Source organism: Pogona vitticeps, chromosome 5 (assembly GCF_051106095.1).
Source record: "Pogona vitticeps strain Pit_001003342236 chromosome 5, PviZW2.1, whole genome shotgun sequence".
NCBI lineage: Eukaryota > Metazoa > Chordata > Lepidosauria > Squamata > Agamidae > Pogona > Pogona vitticeps.
Window position 1 is genome coordinate 89799462 of NC_135787.1, and position 20933 is coordinate 89820394.

A 20933-nucleotide genomic window follows, 5' to 3' on the forward strand; every position below is an offset into this window, starting at 1 on the left:
ACTCTTTTTTTCCTCTGTTTTAGCACTGTGACTGCTTTATAAATGCAACTTGTGTTATGTTTAATGGTTTATTTGCTGGTCACAGACTGAAATAATAATAAATTGAACTGAACTGATGACAGAAGGTATGATTTGTTCATCCAGAATCTGCATATATTGTTTGCAGGGTTTTTTAAATAGTTATCTATTAGTTAGTGTTTTTAAAGTGTACCTCTAAAATGTAAACTTGTGAGTTCATAGTCCCTGTGAACTCACGAGCAGCAGCAAGTGAAGTGACTGATTCATGTGAGAAGGTGGTGAAACAGCAAGCTGTTTATGGGGAGGGTGTGTGGGGTTGGTGGAAGAGAAACAACTATGTGAGCTTATCTTTTGGATTCAGGCTAGATTTTGTCTGACTTGTCTGGAAGTTTATTCGCTTGTTTGTGTCAGGCTCATTGTTTGATTGCAGCTGTGTGCTGTGATAAATTGAAGATCAATAAGTCACCAAGCCCAGATGGCATCCACCCACTGGTTATTAAGGAACTGAGAAATGAAGTTGCTGATCACTTAACTAAAATATACAACTTGCCCTTTAAAACGGCCACAGTGCCAGAGGACTTGAGGATAGCACATGTCACATCAATCTTTAAAAGGGGAAAGAAGGGGGACCTGGGAAACTACAGGCTGGTTAGCCTAGCATCTGTTCCAGAGAACATGTTGGAAAGACTCATCCAAGATAAAATCTTAAAACACATAGAACAAGCCTTGCTGAGGGAAAATCAGCATGGCTTCTGTAAGGGTAAGTTTTGTCTCACAAACCTTTTAGAATTCTTTGAAAAAGTCAACAGGCATGTGGATGCGGGCGAACTAGTAGATATTGTCTATCTGGATTTTCAGAAGGCGTTTGACACAGTCCCTCTCCAAAGACTGCTGAGAAAACACCATAATCAGGGGATAAGAGGGCAGGTCCTCTTATGGATTGAGAATTGGTTGAAAACCAGGAAACTGAAAGTAGGTGTCAATGGGCAATATTCACAATGGAGAGAGGTGAAGAGCAGTGTGCCCCAGGGATCTGTCCTAGGAGTGGTGCTTGTAAGCAAACACGGCGTTCGAAAACGTCCGCGTAAGCCTGGACAGAGAGTAATCAGGAGTTTGCACACGCTAAAATGGGCTGAGTGAGTCCAAGCTCAGCTAGCCATGTTACAACACTCCATCTTACAGGTCTGCCCACATAAGAACACCCTTGTACTCTCAGATATTACTGTGAAAAGATCAAGTGGGCTTTGTAGTCCTTAGACTTAACTTGCACCACTGGCAGGACTCCTTAAGTATGCTAGGCCGAGCCAGCACTCTCAGATGACCCTAAGACAAGTGTACTGTTCAGGAAACCAATTGACTTTTATAATCATTATTTTATTTTTAAAAAATAAGCATGTTACTAGGTATCAAAATCAAACTAAGTCAAGGCAAGTAAATAAGCATTGTGTTAGTTATTTACAACTCTGTAGTGAGGCAAAGAAAACATGAAAAATCAAAAAGTGTTCAAAAACCTTACAAAAATACAAAAAGCCATCAAAAAGAATAACAACAGTTCCAGTCCAGTATTTCATTAGTAAAAACAAAATAATCCAAGTAGGTTATAAAAAGGCTATAGTCCTCAGTGATTCTGTAGAACAAAAATCCTGTACTAAAAAGAAAAATCCAGTAAAAATCCCATTGTCCTTAGAAAAGTCCAAGAGTATAGTCCATATGAAGTATTCCAAAAGTAATAGTCTATAAGAAATAGTCCATGCATAGTCCATGTGTGTAGGCCACAAGTAAGTCTCGTAAGACATTAGGGTGAGTCACGAATGACTGAAGAGTCGGTCATGAAAGACAATGTCCATAGGCAAAAAGTTCCTTTTTCAAGAGTAACTGGCAAGGGCTTATCGCACCTTCCCACGATGTCATCCAATCAGAGTTCATTGCTAGGCAAACAGTCCTGTTGCACCACATGACTTCTTTCCCATACACACCAGATGTTATTTGGGTTACTGTGGTTTAGCAAAGAGTCACAACAATTCCCATCTAATCACACCAAGTCCTTTTCTCAGGCTATCAGAATAACATTCTCTCTGCTCACCTAGAAAACAACCTGTTAGCATAGCATAGATACTTTATACAAAGAAACAAGATGGAACCTCTCTTGCTCATTTCTCAGTTACAAACCCCATATTCCTTACAAGACTTTAACTCAAAAACCCATCTCATCACAGAGTTTCCAATCTGTTCATAAATGACCTGGAGACAAGGATAAGCAGTGAGGTGGACAAGTTTGCAGATGACACAAAACTTTTCCAGGTGGTGAAGACCAGAAGGAATTGTGAAGAGTTCCAGAAGGATCTCTCCAAACTGGGAGAATGGGCAGCAAAATAGCAAATGTGTTTCAATATAAGAAAATGTAAAGTAATGTGCATTGGGGCAAAAAAATCAAAACTTTAGTCATCAGTTAGTGGATTGTGAGCTGTCCATGACAGATCAGGAAAGAGATCTTGGTGTGCTGGTGGACATTTCGATGACAGTGTCAATCCAGTCTGCGGCCGCAGCGAAGAAGGCCAATTCCATGCTAGGTATCATTAAAAAGGGGATTGAAAATAAAACAGCCAACATTATAATGTCATTGTACAAAATACTCGTAAGGCTGGAGTAAAGTTTTGGTTGCTGCACCTAAAAAAGACATAGTAGAACTGGAAAAGGTGCAGAAGAGAGCAACTAAAGTGATAATGGGGTTGGGACACCTCACTTAGAAATGCTACAGAGTTTGGGGCTCTTTAGTCTAGAGAAAAGGTGCCTGAGGGGGGACATGATTGAGACATATAAAATTTTGCAGGGGATGGATAAAGTGGATAGAGGGAAGCTCTTTTCCCTCTCATGCAGTTTTAGAATGAGGGGACATCCACTCAAATTGAGGGTTGGGATTGTGAGAAGAGACAAAAGAAAATATTTATTTTGTTAGTCTCTGGAACTCCTTACCACAGGATGTGGCGGCGGCATCTGTCCTAGATGCCTTTAAAGGGCATTGGACAGATTCCTGGAGGAAAAGTCCATTGCAGGTTACAAGCCATGATGGGGATGTATAATCTTCAAGCTTAAAAGGAAGGTACCTCAAAATGCCAGATGCAGGAGGGGATATCAGGAGACAGGTATCTAGTTGTCTTGTGTGCTCCCAGAGGCAGCTGGTCGGGCCACTGTGAGATACAGGAAGCTGAACTAAAAGGGCCGTTGGCCTGATCCAGCAGGGCTCTTCTTATGTTCTTATGCATAGAGTGCATGATCTGTGGGAGGGGAGTACTGCTGAAAGGAAGTGCATGTTACAGTGATATGGTTGGAGAGAAACATGAATGAACAGTGTGATGTCATGGCAAAAAAGGTTGGGGGAAACATCAAGTGGGACCTATGTGATCATTACCTAAATTTTGCTCACATCCTTAAGGAAACTTGGGGTGAAGGCTTCAGGAACATACCAAGTTTGGATGCTGCCAAATCTGCTTCACTTTCATATTGCAGGAGAACCAACACAGTGGCTTGTGACCATGTGGATTTCATATTATACTATCTAATGGTTTTCACATAGTGAATAAGATAAACGTCTATTGGTTGACTTGCAAGAAGTTTGTTTGATACCTGGGTCTGTTGCCCTATATTCAAGGCACTTGAATTGTAAGAAAATAATTGCTCATTTTTATTCTCTCATATTCTGTCCAGCTTTATCACTATGTTACAGAGGAACATTTTGTAGTTTTCATGTTAGGAAGCCAATTACTGTCTGTCAACAAAAATTCTATGTACTGAAGGACCCATCCCAAACAAAGCTAATCTTTTGCCCTTCAGATGTTTTGAAAGTGGTAAAAATACATGTTTGTGGATTTCAATTAACTTCTCTTCTGATTCACAGACCAATTGTTGCATTTCCTCCTTTACTAGAAAGCAGGTATAATTTTTTAAGCAATGCATGAAAAACACATATCTTTTATGTCTTGCTTTTCAAGAAGGTAACATGTGTTAAAATTTCACAGGAGACTGCATACATTTCACACTTGTTCTGCTACCTCATGGGTGAGACAACATTTATTAAACAGCTGTTTTCCCTTCTTGTAGAAACAGAATTCGGAGACTTGTGAAGAACTGCCAAAAAGGCATTTCAATGTGACTGTGCATCCTGTAGTAACCAGAGGAGTGAGAAGACCATCTTCTTTCACTTGGAAGATCTTCCTGCAAAATAATCTGTGGTGAAGATTTCATTCCACACCACTTCTACCTCGTTTTATGTGTTTTGGTCAGCTATGGCTTGGGAACTCTGTTTATTGCTTCTTTTATGGCTTACTGGGAGAACAAATTCTGAAGTGCAGCCTTTATACCAACCACCATCTGATACTCTGGATTTTGGATATGTTCCTGCAAAAACATACGATACTAGTATATACCATGAACCTGGAGCAATAGGGATTTTGTTCCGAGTAGTCCATGCTTTCCTCTATTTAGTGCAACCAAATTATTTTCCTCAAGGTAAGACTCTAATCTTAAACTGTTGTAAAAGATGTATAGAGCTACAAACTTTGGTTTGTTAAAACACTAACCTATATTATGATCAATTCCCTCCCCAATTTTTTTCTTTTGAAGGATACATACATTGACAAGAGTTACACAGTCCTGAAACATTACTTTCTAGATTCCCTGGAGATGCAATTATGTCTAATTTAAATAAAAATTCACAAATCAGATGTAAAAAATAGGGAATGCAAAACACTCCAGAGACGTCAGCTATTTAGAAACGACATCATCAGGATGCTCAGTAAAAAGTTAGCAAGCCTAAGCCAGTATTTCTGTTAAAATGGCTGCTTTGTATGTGTGGAACACCCTGAGAGCTAGGGAAATGTTCCAGTTTCTTCTTGGAGTTATTGTGCTTTCTTTAATGTGTGATACTTAGAAAATCTTGTGCATATAAATTTGATTTTTTTAAATAAGGTAGCATTTTAGGTAACAATTTTTCTAGAAATCTTCTTCTGAAAACATATTCTACAGACCGAGTTCTAATTTCCTTGACTTTATTTGTTTATTTAAATATGTTTACCCCATCTTTCACCTTAAAAAGGACCCAAGGCAGCTTACACCATTAAAAGACAATATTTAAAGCTAAAAACAGTATATATACAAATACTAAAAATTATGAAACAAATACCACACTAAAAAAAACAGTAAACAAAAGCAACACCAAAAACACATTCAAAGCAATAAGGCACAGCAATCTATTTAAAAATCCCACTCAGGCAGCCAGTTGATAAGGGAAGGCTTGCCTCTTCCCCCACAACACAATCTTGCTCCATTTCAAAGCAGCCTATAGTTGTTTTTAACATAAATTGTGATGAAAGATGGGGATGAATACAAAAATGGATTGGTTTTTTCGACGAATATAGGTGATTCATCATATATTCATCAGATTTTAAGTCCCCAATGAATACAGCTTGACAAATATTTTCCCAGTTTTATTTGTCATTTTGTCTATATTCGTTACCCTTTTTGGGGCCTATCTATGCCATCTCTGAGCTCGCTGGACGGTGCCAATCAGAAGCTCTGGCCAATCAGGAGCTCCTGGATTGGCATGTCACGCAGCCAGTAGCACTGCTGAAAGGGCTCTGTAACTTTTACAGAGGCTTTATAAGCTTTTCCCCTGCAGCCATTTCCCACTTCTGTTCTGATTCTCTCCAGAGTGAGAACAGTTGCTGTTGGCTTGCGTGCTATATTCTTCTACTTGCTTGCTAGCTGTGGCTTAACTTCTGTGGCAGCAAAGCAAACACTTCTTTTTCTTTTATTAGTACAACTTTACTGGGAATTTCGGGAGGGATTTCTAGCAGTTCAGTTAGCTTTAGGTTACTTATTTTTTGGAGGCTTGTGTTCATGGGGGGAGTGTGCTGTGTGACTGTGTGGAACCCCTTCCCCCCAAAATTTATTTCCTTCTATGTGTGTGTGTGTGTATGTGTCTTCTGAGACTTAGTTGACAGGGCTTTAAGTTTAAAACGTTTTATTTTTGGTGGCTTGTGGTTGTGTCTTCTTCAGGCATAGTGGGTGGGTGGGTGGATCTCTTTCCCCAACAAGATTTAATTCCTGGTTTTGTGTGTGTGTGTCTGAGAGAGGGAAAAGAGCAGCTCCAGGGGAGGCAGAAGGGAGACAGGAGGAGACACCTTCTTTCAAAAGGGCAGCCACAGGGGTTTCTGGGGCTGGGAGCATGAGGCAGGCCATGCTCTGGAATGTGACACCCATTGGGTCTGCAATGACCCTCAGCCGGCGGTCAAAGGGCAAGGCCTGGGAGGTGGCCACTCGTCTCACCGCCAAGATGATTGCCCTGTTCGGACTTCCACTGTCCACCATGGAAGCCCCATCCTTCCGCCGGTTGCTGCATTTTTTTGCCCCCTGGCAAAAACCTTCCCTCATGGAGAACCCTCAGTTCTAGAGTTCTGCCCTTGCTCTATGACTCTGTGTGGGAGGTGGTCCGTGACCATCTTTCATGAATACAGGGGTTATAAAGTGCACTTCACGGTGGACCTGTGGAACAGAGGTCAGCATGGCTACCTCTTACAGTCCACTGGTGGCAGCCAGAGGACCTGCGGAGTGGCAGGGCATCGGTGACAAGGCCGCAAGTGGAAGCCCTTGTTCTGCCCCCAGGCTACATGTCCATTCCGCTGCATTTGCGGCACATGGAAGCTCAGCTGATGGGGAAAAACATCGCCAATGAGTTCCTGTCTGCACTGCAGGAGTGGGCACCAGAAGGGGAGGTTATCCAGGCACTCCTGGAGCAATGCCACCAACTGGTGGACCACTTCTTCTGCAGCATGAAAACTGCCTGCCAGCTGTGTGAGAGGCAGGAGGAGTTGGGTCAGGAGACCCATGTTCTCCTGACAGACCTGCCCACCAGGTGGAACTCCACCTACACCATGGTGTCCTGGTGGAGCAGAAGGCCATTTTGGAGGACATCAAGTCCTCCATGCCCATTCTGCCTGGGGGGGGAGAGATGGGCATCAGTGCCATGGATTGGCTGGCCCTCTCCCAGATGGTGGAGATGCTAAAGCCTTTCCAGGAAATCACTGACATTTTGTGTGGCTATACGGCGAGCCTGGGGCAGGTCATCCCGATTCATGCCCTCGATCGGTCCCTGGAGATTGCAGCAGCACCAGGATCCTCCCTCCTTTCATGGACCAGGGCTTTGGTGAAGAGGTTGCAGGCAGCCATGCGGAAGCAAATCTATCCTGTCTACAGGGACAGAGCTTACCACATGACATGCGTGTGATCCTTGAATCAAGCGCAGCTTGGCAGCATGCACCTCAGACCCAAAGCAGTGGAGAACAGAGCTCTCCCATTGAGGTCCACAGGGTGTTTGGGGCACGATGCTTGCATGGGGAGAGGGGAACATCAGGCCATGAGTCAGAAGAGGGGCACAGTGGTTTGCCAGAGCCACAGGGAAGGACTTCAGCTGGTGAAGGCCCCAGTCTCCATTACTGGAACTCTGTGGTGACCTGGGCAATTGCCGTAGAGGAAAGACAGGCGGCTGAGGAGGATTCAGCAGAGTCGATGGTGCGGGAATATCTGGCAAAAGCCCCCCCAGGCCCCCCCCAGTCAGATCTCCTCCATTTCTGGGCTAGGAAAGTGGTCATATGGCCAAAGTTGTCCAATGTGGCCATGGACGTCCTTTCCTTCCCTCCCATCAGCATCCAGAACAAGCACGTGTTTTCTCATCTCAGAGACATACTCCGACCATGCTGCTTGCATTTGGATCCTGTGAAGAACTTTGGATAGAGGCTTCTCACACTGTACAGGAGGGAGCAACAAAAACCATCCCAAAGAAAAGGAAATGCAAGAGAGCAAAATGGCTGTCCAACGAGAACTTCGACATAGCAGAGAGGAGAAGGGAAACAAAATGCAAGAGAGATAGGGAAAGTTACAGAAAATTGAATGCAGATTTCCAAAGAATAGCAAGGAGAGAAAAGAGGGCCTTCTTAAATGAACAATGTAAAGAAATAGAGGAAAATAATAGAAAAGGAAAAAAAACAAAGATCTGTTCGGGAAAATTGGAGATATTAGAGGAACATTTTGTGCAAAGATGGACATGATGAAGGACAAAAATGGTAGGGACCTCACAGAAGCAGAAGACATCAAGAAGAGGTGGCAAGAATACACAGAGGAATTATACCAGAAAGATTTGGATATCCCGGACAACCCAGATAATGTGGTTGCTGACCCTGAGCCAGACATCCTGGAGAGTAAAGTCAAGTGGGCCTTAGAAAGCATGGCTAACAACAAGGCCAGTGGAGGTGATGGCATTCCAGATGAACTATTTAAAATCTTAAAAGATGATGCTGTTAAGGTGCTACACTCAATATGCCAGCAAGTTTGGAAAACTCAACAGTGGCCAGAGGACTGGAAAAGATCAGTCTACATCCCAATCCCAAAGAAGGCCAATGCCAACTACCATACAATTGCACTCATTTCGCACACTAGCAAGGTTATGCTCAAAATCCTACAAGGTAGGCTTCAGCAGTATGTGGACCGAGAACTCCCAGAAGTACAAGCTGGATTCCAAAGGGTCAGAGGAACTCGAGACCAAATTGCTAACATGCGCTGGATTATAGAGAAAGCCAGAGAGTTCCGGAAAAACATCTACTACTGCTTCATTGATTATGCAAAAGCCTTTGACTGTGTGGACCACAGCAAACTATGGCGTCCTTACAGAAATGGGAGTACCTGAACACCTTATCTACCTCCTGAGAAACCTATACGTGGGACAGGAAGCAACAGTTAGAACTGGATATGGAACAACTGATTGCTTCAAAATTGGGAAAGGAGTATGACAAGGCTGTATATTGTCCCCCTCTTATTTAACTTATATGCAGAATACATCATGTGAAAGGCTGGAATGGATGAATCCCAAGCTGGAATTAAGATTGCTGGAAGAAATATCAATAACCTCCGATATGCAGATGATACCACCCTGATGGCAGAAAGTGAGGAGGAATTAAGGAAACTTGTAATGAGGGTGAAAAAGGAGAATGCAAAAAATGGTCTGAAGATCAACATAAAAAAAACTAAGATCATGTCCACTGGTCCCATCACCTCCTGGCAAATAGAAGGGGAAAATATGGAGGCAGTGATAGATTTTACTTTCCTGGGCTCCATGATCACTGCAGATGGTGACAGCAGCCACAAAATTAAAGGATGCCTGCTTCTTGGGAGGAAAGCGATGACAAACCTTGACAGCATCTTAAAAAGCAGAGACATCACCTTGCCAACAAAAGTCCGCATAGTCAAAGCTATGGTTTTCCCTGTAGTGATGTATGGAAGTTAAGGTATATTTTTCATTGCCTGAAAATTGATATATATGTGTGTGTGTGTGCACAGAACAAGACAGATGACATCACTTCCTCTAGACCTGGCTGATGCAACTGCACTGCAATACTTGATGAACACACCTGAGTAGATGAGATCACCACTTTATGATTGGACAGACTAGGCTGGACTTATGTATAAAAGTAGTCAGAGAACACTGTTCACTCTCTCCTCTATTACTCAATTTCTGCGTGTCACTCTGTCGGTTTGAACACTGTATGCTGATGCTGTTGATGATACAAAGCTGTATGTATGTCCTGTAAATACTGTAAATTATTTGTAAATACACCACCGAGCAAAGGCAGCATTGTGGTCGTTTATCTGCGCCGTACTCTGCTGTACTCTGCAAAGAAGAGATAAAGACGCACCCGAACCACACACATTCCCGGGTACAGAGGTTATGCGCCCAGCACGCTCCCGCTGCGCAAGATAAAAGGTGGTGAGTAAACGTTGTGCAACGTGGGAAGAATAAATAAATGAAAAAGGAGGAGGAGAGCAGTGACAGCGAGACAGAAGCTAGTTCGTCTGTGGGGAAGGTACAGAGAACAGAAAGGCTTCAGAGAGACAGGACAATGGCAACATACAGCTCAGGAGTTGGTGCTCTGGCTATAAACAGGCTAAATGAGCAGAACTATAAAACGTGGGCAGTAAAATCCGAGATGCTGCTAAGAAAAGAGTCATTGTGGCGCTACATTATTAACCCCCCAGCGCAGCCCGATGATGAGGAATTGGAGCAGAGTGAGAAAGCTCTAGCAACTTTAGTGTTGTCCCTTGAAGATACCATTTTAGTTCATATACAGGGACTAACAACAGCCCGGGAAGTCTGGAATAGACTAAAAGGGATTTATCAGCGAGAAACAACTGGAACAAAAATAGCACTTACCAGAAAATTGTTCCAGTGCAGAATGCAGCCGGGGCAGAGTGCATCGGAGCACTTAAAAAATATGAAAGACATGTTCAATCAGCTTCAACTCATGAACGTTGTATTTCCCCAAGAGCAGCAGGTTTATATACTTCTTAGCTCGTTAAATGACTCTTATTCTATGCTGATAACAAGCTTGGAATCGTTAACAGATGCTCAGCTAACTTTGGAATATGTTTCGAGTAGAATTTTGCAGGAGGAACAGCATTTACAGGAAAGAAAAATGAATAAACGCCAAAGCCACGTGGAGGCTGGACGGGATGGATATCCGGAAGCCAGCAGACGTGCCGCGGAAGAACAAAGGGGGCGAGTCCTGATGACAAAAGCTTGCTTCTTGTGCGGTTCCACCAATCATCTCCGGAAAGACTGTGATGCAACAAGAAGTCCTCCAAACCATAGAGGTACAACAGGAAGTCCTCCAAATCATAGAGATGTGACCGGAAGTCCTCCGGACCATAGAGTCTACAGAAAAAAGGGCTCCAGGAGATTTCAAAGAAGAGACAACGTGGGACAAATCTCTTCAGTAACGAATGACACAAGAAGCAGCAACAAAACAGAGATGATTAGATGGCTGTTAGATTCTGGAGCTGCAGAAAATTTGTCTAATTCTTTAGAAATGTTTTCTTTTATAGGTAAATCTGATCTACGGCATGTGACGATGGCGAACGGCCAGCAGGTGGCGGTCAAAGGCAAAGGAACTGTGTACGTCTCTGCATTGAAAACTGAGATAAGGGAAGTCTATTACACTCCAGGTTTAGAATTTAACATTATTTCTATTGCGTCTTTGGTAGATCAGAAGTTTGCTGTAAGTTTTGAAAAACAGGAGTGTGTGATAAAGAAAGAGGGCACTTTAATTGCAAAAGTGAGGCAAGAAAATAAATTGTATTTCTTACAGAGCCAGGCACATGAAGGTGCAAACACATTGCAAGTGAACAGACCACAACATGATAATTGCATACACTTGTTGCATAGGAGGTTGGGTCATGCAAATTTTAGAACAATACAAAAGATGGAGCACTTAGCCAGGGATGTAAGTTTGAAGAAATGTCATAATTACCTGGACTGTGCAGTTTGCAAAGCAAGTAAAACATGTATAGCTCCAAAAGGAAAGAAAGCTGAAAGAATTACTACTAGACCTTTTGAATTAGTGCATACTGATTTAATGGGACCATTCCCACCATCGCTAGGGGGAGCGAGATTTTGTATGGTAATTACTGATGATTTTTCGAGATTTTCTTTTTGTTATACGTTAAAGTCTAAGACAGAAGTTTTTGACACATTCAGAAAATGGTTGGTTGCAACAGAGAGAAAATTTGGCCTCAAGGTAGCTCAGCTACAAACAGACAGGGGCACAGAGTTTACAAACCACAGGTTTCAGAGGTGGTTGGAGAGTCTAGGCATTAGACACAGGTTGACAAGCCCTTATAGTCCCTTTCAAAATGGGGTTGCAGAAAGAAGGAACAGAGTATTGCAGGAGATGAAAGACTCAATGCTTGCAGATGCTAAACTGCCACATGGGCTTTGGAGTGAAGCAATACTCACAAGTAATTTTATTGTTAACAGAATCTATTCTTCTGCCATAGATGAAACGCCATACTTTCTATTATACGGTAAGAAGCCATGTATGAAGTACTTACGCGTGTTTGGGTGCACGGCTTTTGTGCACATACCAAGACAGCTACGAAGAAAAGGTAAAAGTAAAACGAGAAAATTAATTTTTGTGGGTTATGAACCAAACAGCAAAGCTTACAGGTTTTTTGATGGCAACAGGGGCGTGATCATATCAAGGTCTGCTAGTTTCAATGAGGGTGAGAACTGGGACCAGGTACATGCCAATTCACAATTATACATTCCTCTGCACTCAAGAAGAAACCAAATTAGAAAGACAGGAACACAGATGCGAGATGAGGAACCCTATGATGAAGATGCCACAGATAACGAGGCAGATGTCGATGAAGAAGAAGAAGCTACTGCAGAAGAAGAAGGGCCTGCTACAGATGATGAAGGAAAAGAAGATGAAGAACATGAAGCTCACACAAGTAGGCAGTCAGAGAATCAGACACATAGTCCCAGAAGGTCTCAGAGGGCTAACAAAGGGGTTCCACCACAAAGATATGGTTTGGGTGGCGTTACAGTATGTAATATGTATGTTGAGCCTAAAAATTATAAAGATGTCTTAAAGCTACCTGATTTAGAAAAGAAGAAATGGATGGAGGCCATGGATGAGGAAATGAAGTCCATGAAGAAACACAATGTATTCTCTGAGACCAAACTGCCAGCAGAAAACAAGGTAATAGGATGTAAGTGGGTGTTTAAAAGGAAGTTACAAAATGATGGAAATTTCAGATATAAAGCAAGGTTAGTGGCACAAGGTTTCACACAGAAAAGATTTGAACATTATGACCAGGTATTTTCGCCAGCAGTTAGGTCTGAAACACTAAGAGCTGCACTCACATTTGCTGCCGCCAAAAATTATGTGATTCACCATTACGATATTACTACTGCTTACTTGAATGCAGATTTAAAAGAAGAATTGTACATGGCGAAAGCACCAGGTTTCCAAGGTGACAAACCAGAATTAGTATACAGATTAAATAAATCCATTTATGGCCTCAAACAATCCGCCAGAAACTGGAATGACTGTTTACATCATGTATTGGTAAATTTAGGTTACAAAAACAGTCTGGCGGATCCTTGCATGTACACCAAGAAAGTAGGTAATGAGTTGAATGTACTGCTTGCTTATGTAGATGACCTATGTTTCATAACCAAAGACCACAGTCAAGTAGAGCTATTTGAAAGACAATTAAAAAAGAAATTTGAATTTAAAAGTCTGGGCCCCATACAAAATTACCTAGGCGTACAAATAAAGAAAACAGAAAAGGGGTTTGAGTTAAGCCAAGAACTAAAAATAAAACAAATGCTAGAAAAGTATAACATGGAAGAGTGCAAATGTGTAAGTACACCTATGGTAGTAGATTTTCAGAAAGAAGATGAAATAAGCAAAGAATTTGAGGACCAAGAGTTATACCACTCTGCAATTGGCAGTTTAATGTACTTGGCCAATTGGACGCGTCCTGACATTGCAGCGTCAGTAAACATCCTTAGTAGATATGTAGCAAATCCAAAAGAAAAACACTGGCAAGGTGTGAAAAGAATATTTAGATATTTAAAGGGAACGTGTAATTACCACTTAATATTGAAGGCATCAAAGAGTTTAAAGTTGTCAGCCTATGTAGATAGCGATTGGGCGAACGATGAAACTGACAGGAAATCAATGACTGGGTTTGTCGTCAGACTTGGAAACAGCATAATTGGTTGGAAGTCAAGGAAACAAGGGTCCGTGGCTACCTCAACTTCAGAGGCAGAATTTGCAGCTTTGTCTGAATTATGTTCAGAATTGATGTGGTATAAACAGTTAATAAAAGATCTGCAATGCAAAACTGATGACACGATAAAGGTAATGGAGGATAATACAACATGCATACACATGGCTAATTCTGATAGAATAAAGAGCAGAAGTAAGCATGTTGATATAAAATATCATAATGTGAGGGAAGCTATTAGAGAAAAGTTAATTGAGTTACAGTATTGTAGCACTGAAGAGAATGTGGCAGACATTTTAACAAAACCATTATGTGCTCAGAAACATGAAATGTGCATAGATGCAATGGGAATGTGTAATGTTTAATAAGTAACGGATTCATGCAATTCAAAATAGGGGGAGTGTTAAGGTATATTTTTCATTGCCTGAAAATTGATATATATGTGTGTGTGTGTGCACAGAACAAGACAGATGACATCACTTCCTCTAGACCTGGCTGATGCAACTGCACTGCAATACTTGATGAACACACCTGAGTAGATGAGATCACCACTTTATGATTGGACAGACTAGGCTGGACTTATGTATAAAAGTAGTCAGAGAACACTGTTCACTCTCTCCTCTATTACTCAATTTCTGCGTGTCACTCTGTCGGTTTGAACACTGTATGCTGATGCTGTTGATGATACAAAGCTGTATGTATGTCCTGTAAATACTGTAAATTATTTGTAAATACACCACCGAGCAAAGGCAGCATTGTGGTCGTTTATCTGCGCCGTACTCTGCTGTACTCTGCAAAGAAGAGATAAAGACGCACCCGAACCACACACATTCCCGGGTACAGAGCTGGACCATAAAGAAAGCTGACCGCCGAAGAATTGATGCTTTCGAATTGTGGTGCTGGACGAGGCTCCTGAGAGTCCCCTGGACTGCAAGGAGAACAAACCTATCAATTCTAAAGGAAATCAGGCCTGAGTGCTCACTGGAAGGATAGGTCCTGAAGCTGAGGCTCCAATACTTTGGCCATCTCATGAGAAGAGAAGACTCCCTGGAAAAGATGCTGATGTTGGGAAAGTGTGAAGGCAAGAGGAGAAGTCGACAACAGAGGACGAGATGGTTGGACAGTGTCATCGAAGCTACCAACATGAATTTGACCCAACTCCAGAAGGCAGTGGAAGACAGGAGGGCCTGGTGTCCTCTCGTTCATTGGGTCACAAAGAGTTGGACATGACTAAATGACTAAAGAACAACAACAATGTGGTCTTAGCTTCCTTTGAAATGGTTTTGTTTCTTGCATCTTGTTCCCGTAGAGACCAAGTGCTTCTCCAAATAAGATGGTATTAATCTGGGAATTGTTTTACACTAGGATTTGTTTCTCAGCTCAGTCTTTGGCTTAGCTCACTTCCCCTAGCTAAAGTCTAAAGCATTGTTAAAAGAAGCATGTGAGAGCAAAGAGTGATTCCTGTATTGTTTACACATAATCTTTCTCCCCACACCCTGGAAGATGCATATATGTTCTTTCCATATCTTTTTAAAATGCGTATCTCTTCTTCTGTGAGAGAATTAAACCTTCTCACTTGTATGTCATACTTATTTATTTATTTATTGCATTTATATGCCGCCCATCTAGACATAGTGTACTCTTTTGTCTATACTTTTGTAATTAACATTTGTAAGCAAATTTGCCTACACGAATCAACATATGAACTCTTCCAGAATATTGACAATTTTTGCCTCCTATGTACCTAGGGAAATATATGTGTAATATGGAGAAAGATATTCTTTTTCTCATATTTCTTGAACTCATGCACCTAATTGAAACTGGTTTGCCAGTAATTTCTGGACAGATAAAATAAAGTGCTTCTTCACACAGTGGCTCATTATAATTTCAGATTTCCTGTCAGGAAATGAAGTGATGAATCCTTGCTTAGATATCTTTAAATGGTGGCCTGAAAATGTTGTGGGAGAGAGGAATTGGTGGTCAAATTTCGATGAATCTGTGACCAACTATTTTGCACTTCCTGCAGCTTCCAAACTATCTTCAAGGGCAGCACCACGTAGAGGGCATTGCAATAGTTGATCCTCAAGATTACGAACTGATGAACCAGTGTTATTAGGGAGCTAGGACAGAGAATGGGGAGGGGTGAGTGAGAGGAGAATGGTGTAGGAATGGAAGGGATGTGTTATCAGTTTGGAAATTCAATCTGAATTACATTGAAGGAAAACTGATTACAGGTATGGAATCTGGGTCAATGGGGAAAAGGGAACACAGTTCCAACCCACATTGATCCAAGCCATTCAGCTTCTCTGGATGGACCCTCTGTCATGAACAGGATGGAACTGGCACACCAGACTTTGGTGATTTAAAAACAAAAGTCCATGCCTCAAAGAAATTGAAATTGTAGTAATCATCCCAGACTCTGAAGCTGCTATTGTAGGGGGAGATTATTCCTATCTGTAATAAACTGATTAGTTTCCATTAAACAGGTGGACCATATGTAAACAGAACTTTTGTCTTCATAGTTCCAAAAATGAAACATCGACTCCTTTCTTTAAAAATGTCATTATCTTTGGAAAGCAGTCAAAGTGAGTGAATTAGCTGACACATCTGTAAATTCTTTAAAACCAGCAGGCTGGAACAGGCCATCCTGTGTAGCACCCTCAGCTGAACTCTTGCCCCTAATCTTTTTCAAATCCCTACCAGATGGTGGCCTGGAGAAAGAATATTAGTTAACTGTAATAGGCAAAAGTAACGATGATGATGGGAGGAAGTAGAACTGTAAACAGCCTGGTGTACTAATGCAGAACAGTGTTTCAGGACCTTCTCATGCAGTGTTGTGTTTATTTTAGCTAAGCTTCTATGTTAGAATTTGGACAAAACCTTGTCCTATCAGTTTCTGTAGCATTGGAAACACTGTCAGCAAGATGGGATGTGATGAGATTAAGAAAGCTCTTTTTCCATCTAAGTACATAAAACATTTGAAGACACTCTTTTCCCCCTCTCCCTGTAATCTTGTTCAGAGCTGCCCATGTCAACATGGGAAGTTTCAAGAAAATGATTATTTAGATCAGTGTTTCCCACAGTGTTTTCCACTTTTTTGAGTTGCAACCTTCTTTTACAATAGCTACGTAACCTGCAACACCCTCTACATTTTCACAAAAAGGACCCCACCAGGCACCTCTCCCTTCACAGTAGTGAAGCAGAGCTCAGTCTCTTCTGCCCATAACAAACCATGGCAAAGTCCCACCTTGTTACATCTTCTGAGGCTTGAGACCTCCTCCTTCTCTGGCGGACTACTGTTTCTGCTTGGTGCTTTGCTGCTGTTGCTGCTTCCATAGAGGAGGGAGTCAGCCCTGACAGAGAGCCTTTGCTGCCATCTCCAGCTGCTTTCTGCTATGTCTGCAGTCTAAAATAACTCACTCTCTATAAAACACTTTGTGACCCCCTTGATGGTCACAACCCCCAGGTTGGGAACCAATGATTTAAACAATATTGCTTGGCTTGCCACAGATGTGGCCTTAGATAGTAAATCTTCATGTTAACTAACACCAAAACCAAGACAGATCAACCCACATACAAAGGAGAAGGGTTATGTTCCACTCTTTCCCTTTCCATGTTAGTTTTCTATGTGCAGGAGATTTTTTTTGTGGGAGAGGGTGTTGAGATTATCTGAGTTCCTACTGAAGTTTGCAGTGGTCCAGTCCAAACGTAGGTTTACTGTAGGTTTACTGTATAAACACAAATATGGCCAGAGTTTCAAGAAAGCTGTTTTTAAAATTGCATCCACCTTTTAACTGTTTTTCACTCATCATTATATGGCATCAAACAGAGGTTTGTCACAAAGTATCCATTCAACAAGAAAAAAACAATCCAAGTATAATTGCCCTATACACATATTTGCAATGGGTTGGCCATCAAAGCATTACACATTTTAAATGTACGCTCTTGCCCTTGCACACATGGAGATCTACATGCTGTCCCTCCACTTTTTTTTTGTATGTTTATGCTAAAGCTCTGATGAGAAACTGTTAACTGTGTTTGGCTGAACATAGTTACAGCTCTGTGCATGGTTGAGAACATGATGCTGCTGAATGCATGGAACTCTGATTCCGCCCCTTCCATGTTTATGATTGCTGACTACCTGACAAGAGAGGGATTTTGTGTTAGTCCTCTGTCCTCAATCACAACTCCTTTCAAGATTTCTGATAGAAAGGGAAAGGACTCCAGAAGGAAGTATGACATATGCAGTAGTCATGCCAATATAGTGCAGCAGTCAAAGTAGTGCATTCAGTACAGAAGGGGTCTGTTTAGTGTTAGGTAGTTATGTGAATTGTACCTACACACTTGGTGAACTGCTGTTTGTAAATGCTGGCCTTCCTCATAAGGTTGTGTTTAAAATTCCATATCCAGTACGAATGAGAAATGTTTGAATATTTCAAAAATAGCTATTTTAATGATATGTTGATTTTTAATCTGATTTTTATGAAATAATAGTATAGTGTCAAAGCATCCTTGTTTGTTTCCAGTTTCAGTTCTTATCCACAAAGACATCAGGCTCTTATATCAAAATGTGAAATATTGTGTGGAGATTATTAAAATTATTAAATGGGATATAGAAAAAGCAGCCATGAAAATGAAAGTGCTTTTAAAAAGGAGGTTTGAATAGCAGTTTACTAAAAGACACTGTGAAATAATCAGCTCTGCAGTCAAATCCGGAAGGAAGGTCATTGGAGGCTACACTGCCTAACAAAATAAATTACTTTCCTTTCTGACAGTTCAGCCATGGAAGAGGAGTGGAAGTTGAATGTAATGTATGTTGCAGTGTATTAATATGACCTGAGATGGCATTTCCAAGTCTTATAACTTGCACTTGTAGCTACCATACTCTGATTTCACAGTACCTTGGTGTATCATATCCTTTATTTTGGAAGCCTTAATTTCTCCAGACCTTTGAATCTTGTTCACAACAATAATGTTTATCATCATAGTGGCAGCCTTCCAGCTTCTTGGAATTACAGGAGGTGCAAAAACATAGCGATTCCTAATAAAAAAAATTGTTCATACATCAGGTCCCATTGCAGTCCATGGAAAAGATATTGTTGGCAGACTGGGGGGATGTGTTGATATCTGAAAAATATATATAAATATAGGAGGTACACACAGTCACACTTAGCTCATCAGCACAAGAAGTCCACACAGTTGCACACCATGTATATTGGATACCAAGAACAACCATGCAAGCAGTAGCAACAACAGGTGCAGCAGACAACGACAACATAGATTTTCCTCCATAGATTTGAATTGGTCTGGGTGGGTGAGCACTTATTGTAAACTTCTCTGTGTGTTCAGTAATATGGTTAAAGGCTTGAGATTAGGCATCCTTCAGTCTCGAGAGACTATAGTAATGTGCTCTGTATGGAGGACTTGGAACAGCATCTAGTGTGGCTGAGAAGGCCAATTTGAGAGTGACAATCCCTTCCACACTGAAGACAAATACAATCTGTCCTCTGTCCAGCTCCCTGATTTTTCTACTTTCAGGACTGCCTCTTTGCCTCAGTCTGCTGGACAGGGGTCTTTTCAAATTGGGAGAGACCATGATGCAACGCCTGCCTCCAGGATGAATGCTCAGATGTCAGGACTTCCCATCTGTTGAGGTCCATTCCTAAGGCCTTCAGATCCCGCTGTCCTTGTATAACAGCTGTGGTCTCCCTCTGGGGTGATTTCCCTGCACTAATTCTCCATACAAATCTTTTGGAATCTGACCATCAGCCATTCTCACAACATGCCCAAGCCAACGTAGACATCACTGTTTCAGTAATGTATATATGCTAAAAATTCCAGCTTGTTCTAGGACTACTCTATTTGGAACTTTGTCCTGCCAGGTGATACCAAAAATGTGTTGGAGGCAACGCATATGGAAGGTGTGCAACTTGGCTAAAGATTACTTAAGATTATAATGTATTTTACTTTTAAATTGTGTGTCTTACAGATGTATTCTCTGCCTTTTGTTTTTTAATTGTGCATTTTTAGGCTATAAGCGTTTGCATTTTTAGAATGTAAGCTCTTGCAATTTTGAAACGTGATTATAGTTTAGTTTTCATATTTTTAAAAAGAATGTGCCTACAGTTTTCCATAAAGATAAGACTTATTGGATGCTTTCAGCTTTGAAGAATCTTTGTGCATACAGTACATAGAAGCAATGTAGAAATAAAGCTTGTAGAATTAGACAAGCGCATGCTGCCTGGAATTATTATTATTATTTTAAAACATTTTATTAATTTTTCAATCTATCCGAGTTCCATTCATACTTGTTATTACTTGGGTTGTTCATAACTATTTGTTCTCTTCATCTTGGTGTCTTCTTAGTTATCGCTTCAAAATCTATACATTTTTAAAATATCTAATCCATTCATTTGTGTATTTTAATATACAGTATAGGCTACTATCATGATATTGCTCTCAGAGCATACAATGCTCTCAAAATCCTCTAGTAACATACCGAACAAAAGTAATTTCAGTTCCAAATCTATATAACTTTGAGGTGATTTAATCGATGAACTTATATTTTATACCAATAATAACTGAGTAGGTTCCTAACATACAATAGATGTTATCTAACGTGTTTTATACTGATTTTCTTTGTATAATTGTTTAGCCATTTCTATCTCCACATTTTCTATCATGTTTATATCAATATCATATCTAGTGTATATTCATTAAGTGCTATTTGTTTTGCCTCATCCTTATATCTACCGTATTTGCCGGTGTACAAGATGACTTTTTGGCCCTGAAAAACATGCCTCCAAGTGGGGGGGTGTCATCTTGTACGCCGGGTGCATGTCCAGCAAACCCTCCCTCTCTCCCAGCAAAGTCACTTACCTGGTAGTAAGACCAAGGGGCGCCCCGCTCCTAGCCTGGGAACAGCCTGACTCTAGCGCCGAACAGCTGACTGTGGGGAACAGCAGAGAGGCGGCAGCCATTTTGAGATGCGACCACATGGCTGCTGACTCTCAAAATGGCTGCCGCCTCTCTGCTGTTCCTTCTTCCAGCAAACCCTGGCTCTCTCCGAAAAAGAACCAAAAGGGGCAAAAGGAACTCTCCCCATGATGTAGCCAAAGCAGAATCACGCATGCGGAGGGGGTAGTCTTATACAGCAAGTATATAACAAACTCTACATTCTGAGTGGGAATGTTGGGGGGTGGTCTTATACGCCCAGTTGCCTTATAAACCAGCCAATACGGTAGCTTCAATTGATCTTGAAAATCACTGTGTTATGCCTTTACCCTGATTTG

The 20933-nt window shown here is 41.3% G+C and overlaps 1 protein-coding gene across 5 annotated transcripts in view; it reads left to right on the plus strand.

The window, feature by feature from the left end:
• The window catches only part of PROM1 (prominin 1), a 206444-nt gene that overhangs the window by 43570 nt on the left and 141941 nt on the right, over positions 1–20933 (plus strand). For 3 of the 5 annotated variants that reach the window (XR_013545551.1, XM_078394067.1, XM_078394069.1), the window contains exon 3: positions 4117–4524. Coding sequence is in view for 2 of the 5 variants with exons in the window: in XM_078394067.1 (XP_078250193.1) it covers positions 4302–4524 (223 nt within the window). In the remaining 3 variants the exon portion in view is untranslated. Of the gene's footprint in view, positions 1–4116; positions 4525–20933 lie in introns of those variants that run through there. The other 2 variants (XM_078394066.1, XM_073001065.2) reach the window with 2 other exon arrangements.